This window comes from Diabrotica undecimpunctata, chromosome 4 (assembly GCF_040954645.1).
Source record: "Diabrotica undecimpunctata isolate CICGRU chromosome 4, icDiaUnde3, whole genome shotgun sequence".
NCBI classification, from domain to species: Eukaryota; Metazoa; Arthropoda; class Insecta; order Coleoptera; family Chrysomelidae; genus Diabrotica; species Diabrotica undecimpunctata.
This window is the reverse complement of record NC_092806.1, coordinates 23,838,863-23,853,861: the sequence shown is the minus strand read 5'-3', so window position 1 is coordinate 23,853,861 and position 14,999 is coordinate 23,838,863. Positions and strand designations below refer to the sequence as shown.

The window sequence follows — 14,999 nt, the reverse complement described above, 5'->3', positions numbered from 1 at the left end:
TTGAATACAAGCACGGCACACAAAGAAGAAGATATTTATTTAAAATCCAGGTCTGGCTTGTGTAAAGCACCTTTGTGGCTGGATATTTTCTTTTGCCTCATCTTAGACTCACATTATTCTTACAACCTTTATCGATTCTTTTTATGATTTCTTAATTCTCTTCATTTTGAAACACATTCATAATCAAAGACCCGATGGAGTAAGGAAAAGAGGCAGGCCAGAGCTCGATTTAAGGACCAGGTGGAAAACTACTTACGAGTGTTAACAAAGTAGGAAAACCATGGCAAAGGATAGGAAGGAATGGAAGCTGATCCTAGAACAGACCAAGACCCACTATCGGTTGTAGAGCCAATGATGATGATGAATTCTCTTTATTACTATTTGTTAGAGTTACTCCTAACACCATATAATTTGTTTTTACTGCAAAATGCGAAGTGAAAATTTAACATTTCAAATTCATTTACATTTACTTATATGGTTGGTATTTATGTACTTATTTTACATTATTTTATATTTATTACTAGGTATGACAATCCACACAAGGCATTTACTTACCGTTGCCACAACTACGAATCTGTGGTAGGTCCCATCAAAGGCATTTACAACCCAGCTGTTGGAAACAGCAAAGCCCGAGAGCATACCATGCTCTCCGCCGATAGACCGAATTTCGTTACTATATTATCATTGGTAAGAGACGCGGCAGCACGATTACCGAACGGTGAAGGTACGAGGGCTGAAATTTGTGAACTTCTGAAGTCGTCGCAATACATATCTAGTACGGCTCCTGACAATGTTTTGCAGTCAGTAGTATCAGGGGCGTTGGATAGGATGCACACCCAATGGGATCCTTGTGTTAAATATGATCCGAAGAAGAAGATTTGGATATACTTGCACAGGAATAGAACTGAAGAAGATTTTGAAAGGATTCACCAACAGTATCAAGGTAAGAATTATCAATAAGTTTTAAGTGTATGTCCAAGTAGCGGGAATTTTTCATTTGTAACATAATACTTACATTACTTGTTCTAGGAATTAACAAATCTAGTAAAAAAGTACAAAAGAAACCATCAACGAAGACGAAAGCGAAGCAAAGTCCGGAAAAACCGACCAAAACCTTGAAAACTGAACCCAGTTCTACAGCTCCACCAGCTCCCTTACAACCGCCGCCCAAACCAGTTCGGAGAGCTAGCGTTACGCAAGTATCTCCTCAGAAAATAGCGACTCCTACTACCCAAGTTCAAAACCATCCACTGCCAAGTTTGATAACTGTGTCAGCGCCACAGAAAGGTAAGTTTTGACATTAAAGGCATTATGTGTTATGTGAAGTAGATGTATAGATGGTTTAACATATAAAAAACTACACTCATGTGCAGAGAAAACGACCGCTTCAAATGTTACCAATTTCTGATATTAACAATTTTTTACAGCTATTCATTTTATCACTGTGTGGTGAAATACAGCTTTTCAATGTCACCCAAAACTGTTTTACATACAAGCTTTCGCCATTCCCTACACATCTTTTTTCATTAATTCTTCGATTTGCTTTAAATTTATGAACTATTGAATAAAACATTGCGTTTTCTTTGCATGTTCCTTAATTTTGTTTTAGGCGGCAATCAAGAATGCAGTAGTTAAGATTTCACTTTATTTATTGTTTGATAGTCGTCTTATTGTCATAAGTTAGTTTAAGAAAAATTTTATTAATTCTCATAATAGTTTTGAAAAATGGGGACTGAAGATAAAGATGTCGCGAGGAGATTATATGTAACTCCTTCTTCTATATTGAGAGAATCGAGCAGCGATTTAGAGAAACTGGCAGTAATGAACTAAGGTCGGCAAATGGTCGAAAATGTAAGACTTCCAATGCTGATAGCAGGTTTATTATTTTGGCTGTTTTAATAAATCCAAACTTAACATCAGTGGAAACCAAAAATTAGCTTCGCGCAGTTCACGATACAGAAATAAGTGCGTGGACGGTTACCGGTTGAGCGACTGTAGATCAGCTAGTAGTCCAAAGTTGTTTAGATGTCACCGGTGGAAAGATTGACATTTGCTTGTCATCATCTTAATTGGATTAAAGCCCAGTGACAACGTTATGTTTAGGGAGGAGTAACGATTTTGGGGGTATTCTCCAGATAATAGGAAGCGCACGTGAAGACGAACGAATGAAAGATTTATGGAGTGCACTTTTATCTTCCTTTTAAGTCCTAGAGAAAGACAGTTACTGGTACGAGATGAAATATCAGTGGAAGGTCGTTCTAAGTTGACATCAATAAGATGTATTAATGGTGTATCCCGGGTTCTTATATCAATGTCAAATCAAACGTAGCATCAGTAAGTTCTGTCACAGCTGCCTTAATGTGCTGAAGTTTCGCCTTTACCCTGATTAATGTTATTAAGACTTGTTTAGAACAGAAATAGAGTTCATGACCGCGAGCGCCACTGCTCACATTTTTATTTGTAGGCTCAGAAGGGTCACACATTTCTGAGATCTCTTACGGCTCATCTCTTTTTTTCGTGCCCATTCTATTCTAAAGGTTCGGTACGAGCCTGATCATCGGCCTTCTGCGTGAAAAGCAGACACTTTACCGCCTGAGCTATCCGGCCCATTCTTAATTTATTAATTACGTAAATAATTTCATAATCAGTTTCACTATTTTTCTACTCCTGTCAAACTGTGTAAGGTTTACAGGGAGTCATCTGGAATTTTTTCCTCCTGGCATCTCGTCTGCAACTGAATGAATGAGTAACAACTGCCGCATCCCCTATGTTAATGTCGGCCGCGGTTGCGGACGAAACGTCGGGAATAAACAATTGCAGAGGACAGCCTATAAATATCGAGAAGAATATATCCAATCGAAGTCGAGAGATTGTACACGATACAGTTCGCTGACGACCAAGCCATTCTAGCGGAAGACAACGTGGTATACGATTACGTGATATACTATATGCTTAAAAAAGTTGGAAGATGAGTACACCAAGTGTACAATTAATATACAAAAACCAAGTACTTAGTTGCAGGAGAAAAACTAGAAAGTCTACAAATTTAAATGGGAACTATAAAATCAACTGAAACCTTCAAATACTTGGGAGTCCAAATAACATTCAATAACAAAGTAATAGATTCCAGGATTGGCCAATGGATATGAACTATTGGAGACGACGTTCCGCTCACCAGACTTAAAAGAGTGAGGAACAAAGATATTCGGAGAAAAATGAAAATTGATCTGGACATAATAGACTCCCAAAAGACTAAACTGGTACGGGCAAGTGCAGAGAATGCCTGAAAATAGATGTCAAAAAAAAGATAGGAAAATAGACCCCACTAGAAGAAAATATAGAGCAAAACGGTCATGGAGAGAAGATGACCGCCAGAGATTAAAAACTGAAGATTCCTTCAACAGACAAAGCTTATATATATATATATATATATATATATATATATATATATATATATATATATATATATATATATATATTAAATATGACATAGTAATTTCAACACTCCCCTTTTTTCTAGGAACAAGTTTGTTATTAAGTAATAATCTTCCAAAACCGCAAGTACAAGTACAGGAAACTGTTCTTCAGACCAAACCTGTGATATCAGATGAACCTCCACCTCTTGCTGCCGCTTCAAGCGTCACTTTAAAACCAAAAGACGAAAAAGATGTGAATAAATCATACCAGGCCATTATTCACAATAGGGTATCTAGCCCCACTTTGAAAACTGGTAAGTTTACAGTTATTTTATAATTATTATTGTTTTATATTTATATTAATTATAAAATATGCAAAAAGAAATATTAATGTCCGGCGCAAATTAATTGGACCAAATAGTAAGTCAGCATTACCACTGCGTATCTTACCACGTTGGGACCAATGTGTAACAATACAGCAACCGATGTATAACTAGATCATTGGATGCCAATTGTTTAACAATAAAAGCTAAAGCTAAAGCTAAGCTTTACAATAAAATGAATTATACTGTTTCTTCTGGCTGCATATGCTCTTCCATGAAAAATTGAATTAACTGTGGCTCTTCTGTAGTCCTCCAAAGGATGTAAGATACTGGATGTAGGCTCGCTACATTCCTTTAATGTGCGCACATGATGTTAATGTCAAAATGTCCCTTAGGGACAATAAAAGTCCAGTTAAGTATAAAAACCCAAGAAAAAAAAAACTACAAAAAGGAATAGTGCGTTAGTTAACAGCATAAATTAAATATTGCCTTGCCATGAGGTTGTAGAAAATTAACAGATATAAAAAACATATACCTTTATTAAAGTTTATCTTTACCTTTAATAAATTTATTTCATTTAGAGGAAACGTGGCTTATAGAGATTAGGCATGATTATAAAAACAATTCAAAAAGATTATAAGAAAATTATAAAAAATTATCCACTACCTACGAATTTAGAACTAAGAATATTAATGAGTACTCATCCCAGGAAAAGTTTTAACGAATAAAATGGGTTTATTAACTAAAAGTCCACTTCAAATAGACAAAAGATATATCCCTACTTCTGATATTTTGAAGTAATTATTGAAAGATGTAAGTCGTTGATCAGAACTACTTACATAGAACATAGAAATAAACTTTGTCGCTAGTGAAGCTAGCATACGGGGGTATACCGAGAGTAAATGTGAATAGAACTGACATAAATGAAAATAATTGAAGAATAATGGTTAAACAGAATATTTAGTTGATAAAAAGGTTGGTCGCTAACTATTTTTAGAACAAAAATAGTAAAACAAAACAAAGGTTAACAAATGAATACCATAATCATCATCAACCCTTTTTGGGTCTTGGCCTGTTCCAGGATTCTTCTCCATTCTGATCTGTTTCGTGCTTTTTTTCTCCAGTTTTTTATTTTTAAGGTTGTTATATCATTTTCTATTTGTTCTAAGTATCTCAGCTTCGGTCTTTCTCTTGTTCTTTTTCCTACTGGCATCTGTTTGAATATTTTGTGTGGTATTTCGCCTTCTTCCAATGAATGTTATAATATCCGGATCCTGGTATATTTTGTATAGTTCAGAGTTGTATCTTCTTCGCCATATTCCGTTTTGTTTTGTGCCTTATATATGTGTCCCAAGATTTTTCTTTCGAAGGTGGCTAACAACGTTTCCTCTCTTTTAGTGAGTGTCCAGGTTTCTGAGCCATATGTGAGTACCGGTCTTATTAGGGTTTTATATATTTGGCATTTCGTTTTTCTTGCGACGTTATCTGATCTTAGTTGCCTAATTAAGCGATGGTAACATTTATTTGCAATAAATATTCGCCTCTTCACTTCCTCCGTAACGTTATTATCAGACGTGACTAGGGATCCCAAGTATATAAAGTTTTTCACCCCCTCTATGTTGTATTCTCCTATTGTTATATTTTGTGGCTGCCTTATTTCTGCGTTTTTACTTACCTGCATATATTTTGTTTTGGTCTGATTGATTTTAAGACCACTATTTTGTGCAGCTCGTTCTATTTGGTTGTATGCCTCTATCATTTCTCTTCTTGATCTTGCGATTATGTCAACATCATCTGCAAATGCTAGTATTTGCACGCTTTTATTAATGATTGTTCCTCGTGTATTGACTGTTGTGTCCCTCAGTATTTTCTCGAGTACGATGTTAAACAAGATACATGATAGAGCGTCTCCCTGGCGTAGTCCCTTTTTCACATCTATTGTTTCCGTTAATTCATTTTGTATCCGGATTCTACTTTCTACTTTTAGAGATTCTTTTGTCAGCTCTATTAGTTGTGTTGGTATATTAAATTCTTTCATTGCTTTTATTAAGAATTCTCGGTTTATATTGTAATATGCGCTTTTAAAGTCTATGAAGAGATGATGTGTGTCGATGTTATATTCACTTGTTTTTTTCGAGGATCTGTCGCAGAACAAATATCTGGTCTATTGTTGACTTCTGTCTACAGAAGCCACTTTGGTATTTGCCAACTATTTTTTCAGCGTGTGGTCTAAGTCTTTCATAAATGACGTTGGACATTATTTTGTATGCTGCATTCAGCAGCGTGATTCCACGCTAGTTTCCACATTCTAACTGATTTTCTTTTTTATGTAATGGTATAATAATACCGCTATTCCACTCCGCTGGTAGCTGTTTATTCGACCATATCTTTGTTAACAATTCATGTATTGTTTTTTGTAGTGCGTCTCCTCCTTCCTTCAGTAACTCCGATGCTATTTGATCCGATCCCGGTGCTTTATTGTTCTTTAATTTGTCTACTGCTGCTCTAATCTCGGCTATTGCTGGTGGAGTCTTTTCTCTGTTGTCTGCTTGGTCTAATGGTATGTCAGGGTTCGTCTCTCCCCGATCTCCTTCAAACTTTTCCGTAAAATGTTCTGTCCATCTACTTAGTATCTCTTGCTGTTCTGTCAATATATTACCTTCCTTATCTCTACACATCGTTGTTCTCGGTTTGAAGTCTTTTTTGCTTTTGTTTAGTCTCTGATAAAATTTTCTTGTCTCTGTTGATTTACTTAGTTCTTGTAGTTCTTGAAGTTCTTTGTTCATGTATTCTCTCTTTTTTCTTCGGTGAGTTTTCTTTTCTTCTTTGCGTAGTCGTTTATATTCTTCCTCTGCTTGTCGGGTTCTGTGCCCCTGTTGCATCAGTAAATATGCTCTGTTTTTTTTGTCTGTTATGATCTGACATTCTTCGTCAAACCAGTCATTCGTTCTTGTTCTTCTTTCTCTACCTTCTATGCCTAGTACTTCTTTAGCTGCCTCTTTTGAGGCAGCTAAACGAATGAATACTTAATAAAAAGATATTGGAATAAAATTATTATTTGAAGAAAACTAACAAAATGTGATGTTTATAACATTACAAACTCTTTAATTTAATATTTCTTTCGATGTTCTTTACTCTCACTTATAAATGTTATGTTATATTAATGTTTTGTATTCGTTATTAGGTAAAGGACTTGTCAAAATCCTGTCTCCGTCCCAAGGCAAGTCTTTGATAATACCAACGTCAAATGCGCAACTAATCAAGCAGATTCAAGAACACCGCACTACCCCTACCAAACAATTAGGTCAAGTGGTCACTCAACAACTTCTACAAACGCTTACTGCACAACAGAAGCAAATTTTAGTACAGAAACAAAATCCCTCTGATGGCTCAGACAGCCAACAGGAAAAAATTAAAGTACCGGCAAACATGCAACAGCAAATATTACATTTACAAAATATTAAAAACGTTACTTTGTTAAGAGCTTCGCCTACGGGAAATGTAGGTCTAAGCCCACTAACTACAGCCTCAGGGGAATCACCAATTGATCAAGCTAATATCATGACAGTAGCAGTCCCGAAATCTGATCAACTAATTGGCCAGTCCGGATTGCAGATCAAAACGCAAGGTAATCTTAGTCAAGCTCAACAACAACAAATTCTGCAAACAATCAAACAGAAGATATTACCTAATGCTAGTCTTCTGGCGAACCCACAACAAATTATATTGAAACAAAAAAGCGGACTGATCAATGTACAGAAATCAGGAATAGTACCTGTTAATACCCAAGTTGTAGGACAGCAGAAACTTAGTACTGGTAAGTAGCACTTCAATTTTTTTTATTTTACGCTTTATTGAGTATCAATAATGAAACTCAATTAAATGCAAGTTATACATTTATTCAGTATTCAGATATATATATATATATATATATATATATATATATATATATATATATATATATATATATATATAATGTAAACACTTTGTACATGATATATACAATTTAACACATTCTTTTAGATTTATCAAAACAATCCAGTTCAACTCAAGGCCCAGTTGTTGCCAAAGTGTTAACAAATGCAGCAGGACATGTGATATCAGTGGAAGGTCTACTTCCTCAACAAAAACCAACCAGCATTTTGGCACAAGGTAATATTATTATAAATTTAAAGTTTCTCATGTAAAAATGATTGATTTAACATTAGATGTCTTCTTCACCACCATATACTTGACTTTTGCGTCGTTGGTTTTACTTTGTTCCTAAAAAACATTTCCTGCTAAAATCTCATCTAACCATTGGCTGTTCCTTTTAATGATAGTTGCATCATGTGTATGATTTCTAATGACTGGTATCTATATGTACGGTTCCATTAGCTTTTCGGATGACTGCTTCAAAGACTAGATTGAAAAACGTGCTTGAAAATGCGTTTCTCTGCCTCACTTTCGCATCGTCTTATTGGGAAATGTCAGTTTTCCTCCCACTCTATCTACTGGTTTGACATTTAATATTATTTTGATCATAATATATATGATCCCTAATTATCTAAAACCATCACGAATCTGGTTTTGCGCCAAAACAAATACATACTTGCTACTACGAAGTGACATTTTATAACATATCTATTTTATTTGCAGGTGCAACTTTGCGAGTGTCTGGATCAAAAACGGGTCAACAAAACCTCATACATCTCACAGGAACCTCGAAAGCGAACGCACTCACTCAGCTAACCGTTGGATCTCAAAACAACATTCTCACATTAACAACCCAGCCGAAATTCGTGGTGGCTTCTCAAACAACAACAGTAACATCTTCAACGACATCGTCAAAGTCAGCTTCTAGGTCGGCAAATAAGGCCCAAACCTTAACAAAATTAAACGCAAAGGGAAATCAACAATTACTCAACACCAAATTAATACAAGCGCTCGATGGACAAAAATCTAAACTCGTTGTTAATCAACAGAATCAAATAAAGATTTCAACGGGCAAAAACTCTCCTCACTCAAAATCTCTCACCCTTAACGTTGCGGGAAATACCAACACCATAAGGATGGTGAATGCAGCTAATCTCAATTTGGGACATTTGGCAGGGAAACCGATTCTTTTGGCTAGTAGCAAAGGAGGAACTATACAGAATATACAGGGACAAAACGTTATTCTGCAGACGCAGTCGAATACATCAGCACCATCTTTGGTTCTACAGAACGCCGTAAAAACTTCCGGAAATAGCATGGTACAACAGTCTGCATCAAATAATATTAATATTATCAATCAACCAAATATAGTTTTTAGGTACGTATCTTTATTTAGTTAAAATTATATTTGTTAAAAATTAAATTCAAAAGAGATAAATGTATTTATAAACGACCTAATGATTTAGCCTGTTGCCAGCGACGGGGATTCAATCAATTGCTATCTAAGGTCACTCCACTCAATGTTTTTGACTTCCTTCAATTTTTTCTGACCATGTTCTTTCCCTTTCTCCATGTCGACGAAACCGCACCAAGTCAAGTGGTTCTTCCTTTTGCTGAGCTCTAACTTCCCTTCTTCGAACATTCCTAGCTTTCTTCCGTTCTTGATCCGTATTATATTTGTTAGATCTCACCATATAGCTAGCACTTTAGGATCAAAAAACTTTCAAAAGAATTAAAAATTAAATTTTTAAAATAAAAGTCTTGTCTCAGTCTACCGAGCCCTCAGACACTACTACACTGATTACTAATTACTACACTAGAGATCTGGCAGAAGATCAGAGTTTTTGCCAGCTCGAGTGGGTTTCATAGATAGCTCACTAAACTCTTCTATGATACCTCCGTTACGATACCAGCTGTTTTCTTGTAAAATAGGGTTAAAGGTTTGTCCTGTTGGAAATGTAACCATTGCATGCTCTGTATTTCACTTACGCTCTTCTTGAAGTATGGCGTAGGTGTTTGAAAGTCTAAAAAACGGCATTTTCCATCTGTACTGTAAAGAACTTTCCACTTGTAGAAGTTACCAGCTCCATCCAATGTTGAGGTACATATAAGTCCTTTTTGGTTTTTTTCTTTTTTAACTCTATCAAACCAAAGTCTTGACCACACTCATTATAAGAGTGACCACTTCAAAAAAAGCGATGATCTACTGTTTGAATATTAGTGTTTCTGACAATGTAGAGCTATAATTTGACTGTCAGATGACTCTTACTTTGGCCTCCACAGTTGTCGTTTAATGCAGTTATGTGTTTCACGGATGGGGAAAGGCTTCTGATATATTTTAGGAGACAAGATTACACTCCTGAGGAAGATACCTCCTATTCGGAGTCTTATTTCTAGTGTAGTGGCTTGTGTACCTAGGGAACTTATTAATATGCTCTTTTATGATTTCAATTGCCCTTTCAGAAAGTTTGTTCGGGGGTGATTTCTTTCCTCTTTTGTCTATGCATTACACGCCTGAGGAGACTATTTTTGCTTTCAACTACATTTTGTAAACGTTTGTTTACAAAAGCTATACCACTATGGCAAAATGATAACAAACTCAACTAATAGTCTGACAAAATGGAATAAGGGTACAAGTGCACTTATATCTCTTCTCTTACAAGGTCTACTCAGTTTTTTTTTCCACTTCTGGCCTCCGAATCCGAAACGAACTCTTCTTAAAAACACTGTAGTTTATAATAACGTAAAACGCTGCAGTTTACATTAAAGTATTGTAACAACAAAATAATATTGCTTTAGAGGAGCTATACCACTACCCATCTAAAATGATAACAAACTCAACTAACAGTGTGACACAGTGGAACAGGGGTACAAGTGCACTTGTATCTCTTCTCTTCCAAGCCCTACTCATAGTTGGCTTTGAGGCTAGGTAACTTGCCAATAGAAAGCAGCACCTGTTAACTTATCGCTTATATCTCTTTACCTCCAAATAGAATGAAAGATTTCCAGTTCAGCGATGCACTTTTCCCTATATTTACAAAATTGTCACTTATACCCCTTTACTTCTAGAGCCCTCATATGTAGTTTGTAATTTTAAAACCATTTAAGGCTAATTGTAGTTAACTTAATGTATAATACAAATAATATATTCCTGATTATTATACTCTTCATAAAAACATTTTTTTTTTACCGTAGTCCACAAGTTAAAGTACAAACGCCGCAACAGGTGATGTTTACGTCTGCGAAAAGCGGGCAAGTGAGCGGTGCGCCGTCCATTTCTCAAGGACACATCATGATCGGAGGTCATCCGGTGCGGTTACACACAAGCAATGCCACTAATACCCAACGATTGGTGTTGGCTAGTCAGGGTCAAGGGGGCCAAATCGTGGCGCAACAAATTCTACTGCCAGCAGGTTTCCAAGGCACTGCCATTAATATTAAGGCCTTGCAAGGCGTCAAAGTGATACCAATTGCTCAAGCTGCAGGACAAGGCAAAGGTAAGTTCAGTATTGTTCTATTGGAATAAACACAGGTGTTTATTCCAATATTTGTTAATATCTCCATCAGCTTGTCGTGTTTTACTGTATCGAACGCTTTATGGTAATCAATAGCAAATCAAAGCATGCATAAATATCGCAATTAACATCTCTACATCGTTGAAATAGCACTTGTATACTAAAGAGACCCTCTCTCTTCTTCACACTGTTTTTAACCAATTTTCATTGGCCTTTCGTATTTCGGTTTTTATTTTTGTCTCCGAATATTTTTGTACATTCTTTTGTTGTTCTTTGATTTTCTTCTGTCTTCCATGAGTTGCAGTATATTGTCATTCATCCAACTTTTCCTCTTCTCTTTCTCTTTTATTAAATGTTCTTCTCTGATCTTGTTAAAGGTTTCACATATATTCTGGAGTGATTCTTCTGGATTATATGTTTGCTTCATGTCACTTAGCTTTTCTGAAAGAATCAATGCGACTGTCTGTTTTGTTTCCTTATCTTTTACTCTTCTCATGTCAAATTTTTTGTTACTATTCTTTTTTGTAACCTTTTTAAATCTAAACCTAAATTTACCAATAACAGGAACATGATCTGACGATATGTCAGCACCGGGGTTACTTTTAACTGATAGACATCCATTACGGAATCTCTTGTTTACCATAATGTAATCAATTTGATTCCGTATTATGTTTCCTGATTGATCTTGCGGAGTTTTCCCTTTACCAATTTTCACCCATAATGATAGTTATATCTTCCTTTTTAATTTGTTTAAGTGAATTTATCAACAACTCATAAAATTGCTCTACCTCTTTTTCTGGTTTATCGCTGGTTGTGGCATACACTTTAAAACATTTAATTTGACCGGAGTAGTATTCAGTTGGATTATTATTAATCTTTCAGAAACAGGTATCACATTTGTAGCATATTGACATAATTGAGGAGATACGATTACTCCAACCCCATACATCTGTTAAACGTCATCATTTTCTGAGTTGTATATCATATGGTTTTCAACAATACAAGCACCACTATTTGGCCACCTCATTTTGCTTAAGTCTGGTCATTTTTTGAATGGTATTATGAAGTTTTCCAGCCTGATACATTGTCTTCACATTCCAGGTACATATTTTAATAATCACCTCTGTTAGAGATAATTTTCCAGTTCTGTCACAGGGGTTTCTCTGGGTTACGACCTGGAAGGCTCTGCGATCTATTCCGTGTTCCATGATTAGAAACTTTGGTTGTATTTGATATGATATCAGATCAGTCAGACTAGATAATTTAAACCCAATAACTACATGGACAGCAAGATAAATAAAATAAAATCCCAGCCAGACAAATCAATTCAATAGCTCGTTGACTCTTGGCGTCATAACATTTATGACGTACATTGAAATCTGTTTTAATTCAGTGTAGTACTTAGTTTTCACTACCAAGTTTGATTAAAATAGACAGACTTTTTTTGTTGCGGCAAAATATTAAGAAAGATCGTCTTTTTTTCTTTTTTGAACCATTTAACAAACAATTTACCATTATATAGCCATACTCAACCCACATGATTAATTCTTATAAACTAGTACAGTTTTTTTTATTTTATAGGAATTCAAAGTCGGCAGGTATTGGCCCACGTAGTGAATCCGAATGCTGTGAAAACTACTGCACAGTCAAGCACTATATCAACTGAAAAAGTCTCTGACATGGCAATATCTACGGAAGAGGGAGATTGTTGATAAATTTCTAATTTGTACAAAGTGTTGATAGATAACTTATTTTGTAGATCTAATTTAGGTAATTATCAGGATGATGCGATTGTATATTTTGAATTGATTGTAATTGGATATGTATATAAGATTATAATTTAATTGTGTAAATATGAATTTTAAACCTTTTTATTACGTTATTTATATGTATTAACAAAACGAACTTTTTATAAAAAAAAACAACAGATCTTTGAGTGTTTGCAATACCCTAGTATCTTTCCTTTACATCCAATCAATGAACTGCCAAAAAACAATATTGAAAAGAGGAAATATAGCATAATGCAGACGAAAATTCGAATTCAAGAAATGGAGCCACAGATAAGATTGATTTGTGTAGTGTTTGGCCCTGACAGCAGGTAAATACCATGTTTAGACCGGTCTCCGAATAAAATTAGTTATCTAATGGTATATCTTATTGTAGGTTAAAACAAAAACAACTTTTTTCAACAGACGGTACGAACGAGGCATGAGCACGGTCGTGAAGTTATTAAGATTAGTATACCGCGAGTGCGGCTTTTGCTCGTGATTCACTACCCATGTTAACGAGGCTTAAGGATGTAACTTACAATTTTTGTTAATGTCTGTCTGTTCCTTAAAAATTCACTGACTCTGACAACTATTTCAACTATTACTAAGGATAAAAATGCATTTATCTTAGCTATCGATATACTATTATTTTATCTATTTCTAAATAGAAATAATTATACCAAGATTTCGTCACTTAGATCAAAATCGAACTAGCTCGCGAGAGGAAGGTAGGTCTTTTTTATCTTTGAAGTGCCACACCAGAAGTGTCTGTCCCTCCTTCAGAAAATTACCAGCTCTCCTAAGAAAGAACCAGTGACATATGGTCAAACTTTCCCTTCCCAATCTATTAATTAATTAAATCTATTAATTTAGAAAAGGGCTTTAACATTTATTAGAGAAAGTAGGTGTATCTAATTGGGCGCTTTCGAATTTACTCCGGTCTGGAAAGATGTGCCACGCGCGTAAGCAGAGAGTGATATTAGTTGGTACCTAGTCACGGTACCATGGATGCATCCGGGGGCAACACCCCCCAAAAGAGGAAATGCGCTCGGAGGTACTCCATCTACTCTGAATCTAACTTACGATATGATTCCTCTGGTACGGTCTTTAGATTTCCACTCACACAAAAAAAAGGGAGAAGAGGTGAGAGATAAGCGGCAACGAAATTGTAGGAAGCTTAGGCCAAACTTGGTTTGTGTTTCCAAAGAAAGAAGACGAAAGCTATAGTAAATAGAATCGAATGAAATACTCCAAATATGGTAAGATGGTCGACTTACTCTCTAAAAATAAAAAAGCTAAAACAACTTAGGTTTTTATTATAGCACATATACATTTTATGTTTCTTAATTTAATATTAACAATATTATTACAATATTAATTTAATATACAGGGTTGGCCACTCAAAAGAGTCTACATTTGGCAATATTCATTAGATTTTGTGAAAATGCTGAAACAGGTCGATTTTTATTCCAAAGGGTTAATTTTTAAATAGGGAATTAATTGGCCATGGCACATCATAAAATAGGTATTTCAGTGGAGAATTCAAGCATCCATGATTTTTCTTTTCATATTATTTAAGTATAAATTTATTAAAAGTGTTACCCCTTTTTAAAACTAAACGTAACGCCTAGGTTTTGCTAGTTTTAATGACAATTTGGTTCTGTTACGTCAAAAACTACATTGAAAGAAATTTGCAAAAAGTTTAGTTATTTGAACTGTTGCTGATAGCGGTTAACAGTATTTTTTGAATTCGTTCGAAATGGAAAAATTTGAAATTGAAATATTAGCAAAACATAGCCGTTACATGTAGTTTTTAATGGGTGTAACATTTTCAATAAACTAAAACTGTTTTCTAAGAATATAATTAATATGAAAAAAATAATGAATGCCCGAATTCTCCACCACACTCCAGGGTGGACTCTTTTTTAGTGGCCAACCCTGTATATGCTTAAATCAAATTTAATAATAAACAATTTGCATCTTCGATATTTGATATTATTATCATAATTTTAAATAAAGTAGATATACTTACAGGTACCTAATTACAACAATAGAGTCAAG

The 14,999-nt window shown here is 35.1% G+C and overlaps 1 protein-coding gene across 3 annotated transcripts in view; it reads left to right on the top strand.

Annotated features, from left to right (window-relative positions):
• Nucleotides 1-13,094, top strand: part of LOC140439304 (uncharacterized) — a 39,863-nt gene extending 26,769 nt beyond the window's left edge. For all 3 annotated transcript variants that reach the window (XM_072529137.1, XM_072529138.1, XM_072529136.1), the window contains exons 4-11: nucleotides 525-943; nucleotides 1,030-1,287; nucleotides 3,521-3,730; nucleotides 6,924-7,556; nucleotides 7,763-7,891; nucleotides 8,378-9,032; nucleotides 10,850-11,151; nucleotides 12,751-13,094. In XM_072529137.1, the coding sequence (XP_072385238.1) occupies nucleotides 525-943; nucleotides 1,030-1,287; nucleotides 3,521-3,730; nucleotides 6,924-7,556; nucleotides 7,763-7,891; nucleotides 8,378-9,032; nucleotides 10,850-11,151; nucleotides 12,751-12,881 (2,737 nt within the window). In that variant the 3' untranslated portion in view covers nucleotides 12,882-13,094. The remainder of the gene's footprint in view (nucleotides 1-524; nucleotides 944-1,029; nucleotides 1,288-3,520; nucleotides 3,731-6,923; nucleotides 7,557-7,762; nucleotides 7,892-8,377; nucleotides 9,033-10,849; nucleotides 11,152-12,750) is intronic.
• The last annotated feature ends 1,905 nt before the right edge of the window (nucleotides 13,095-14,999 follow it).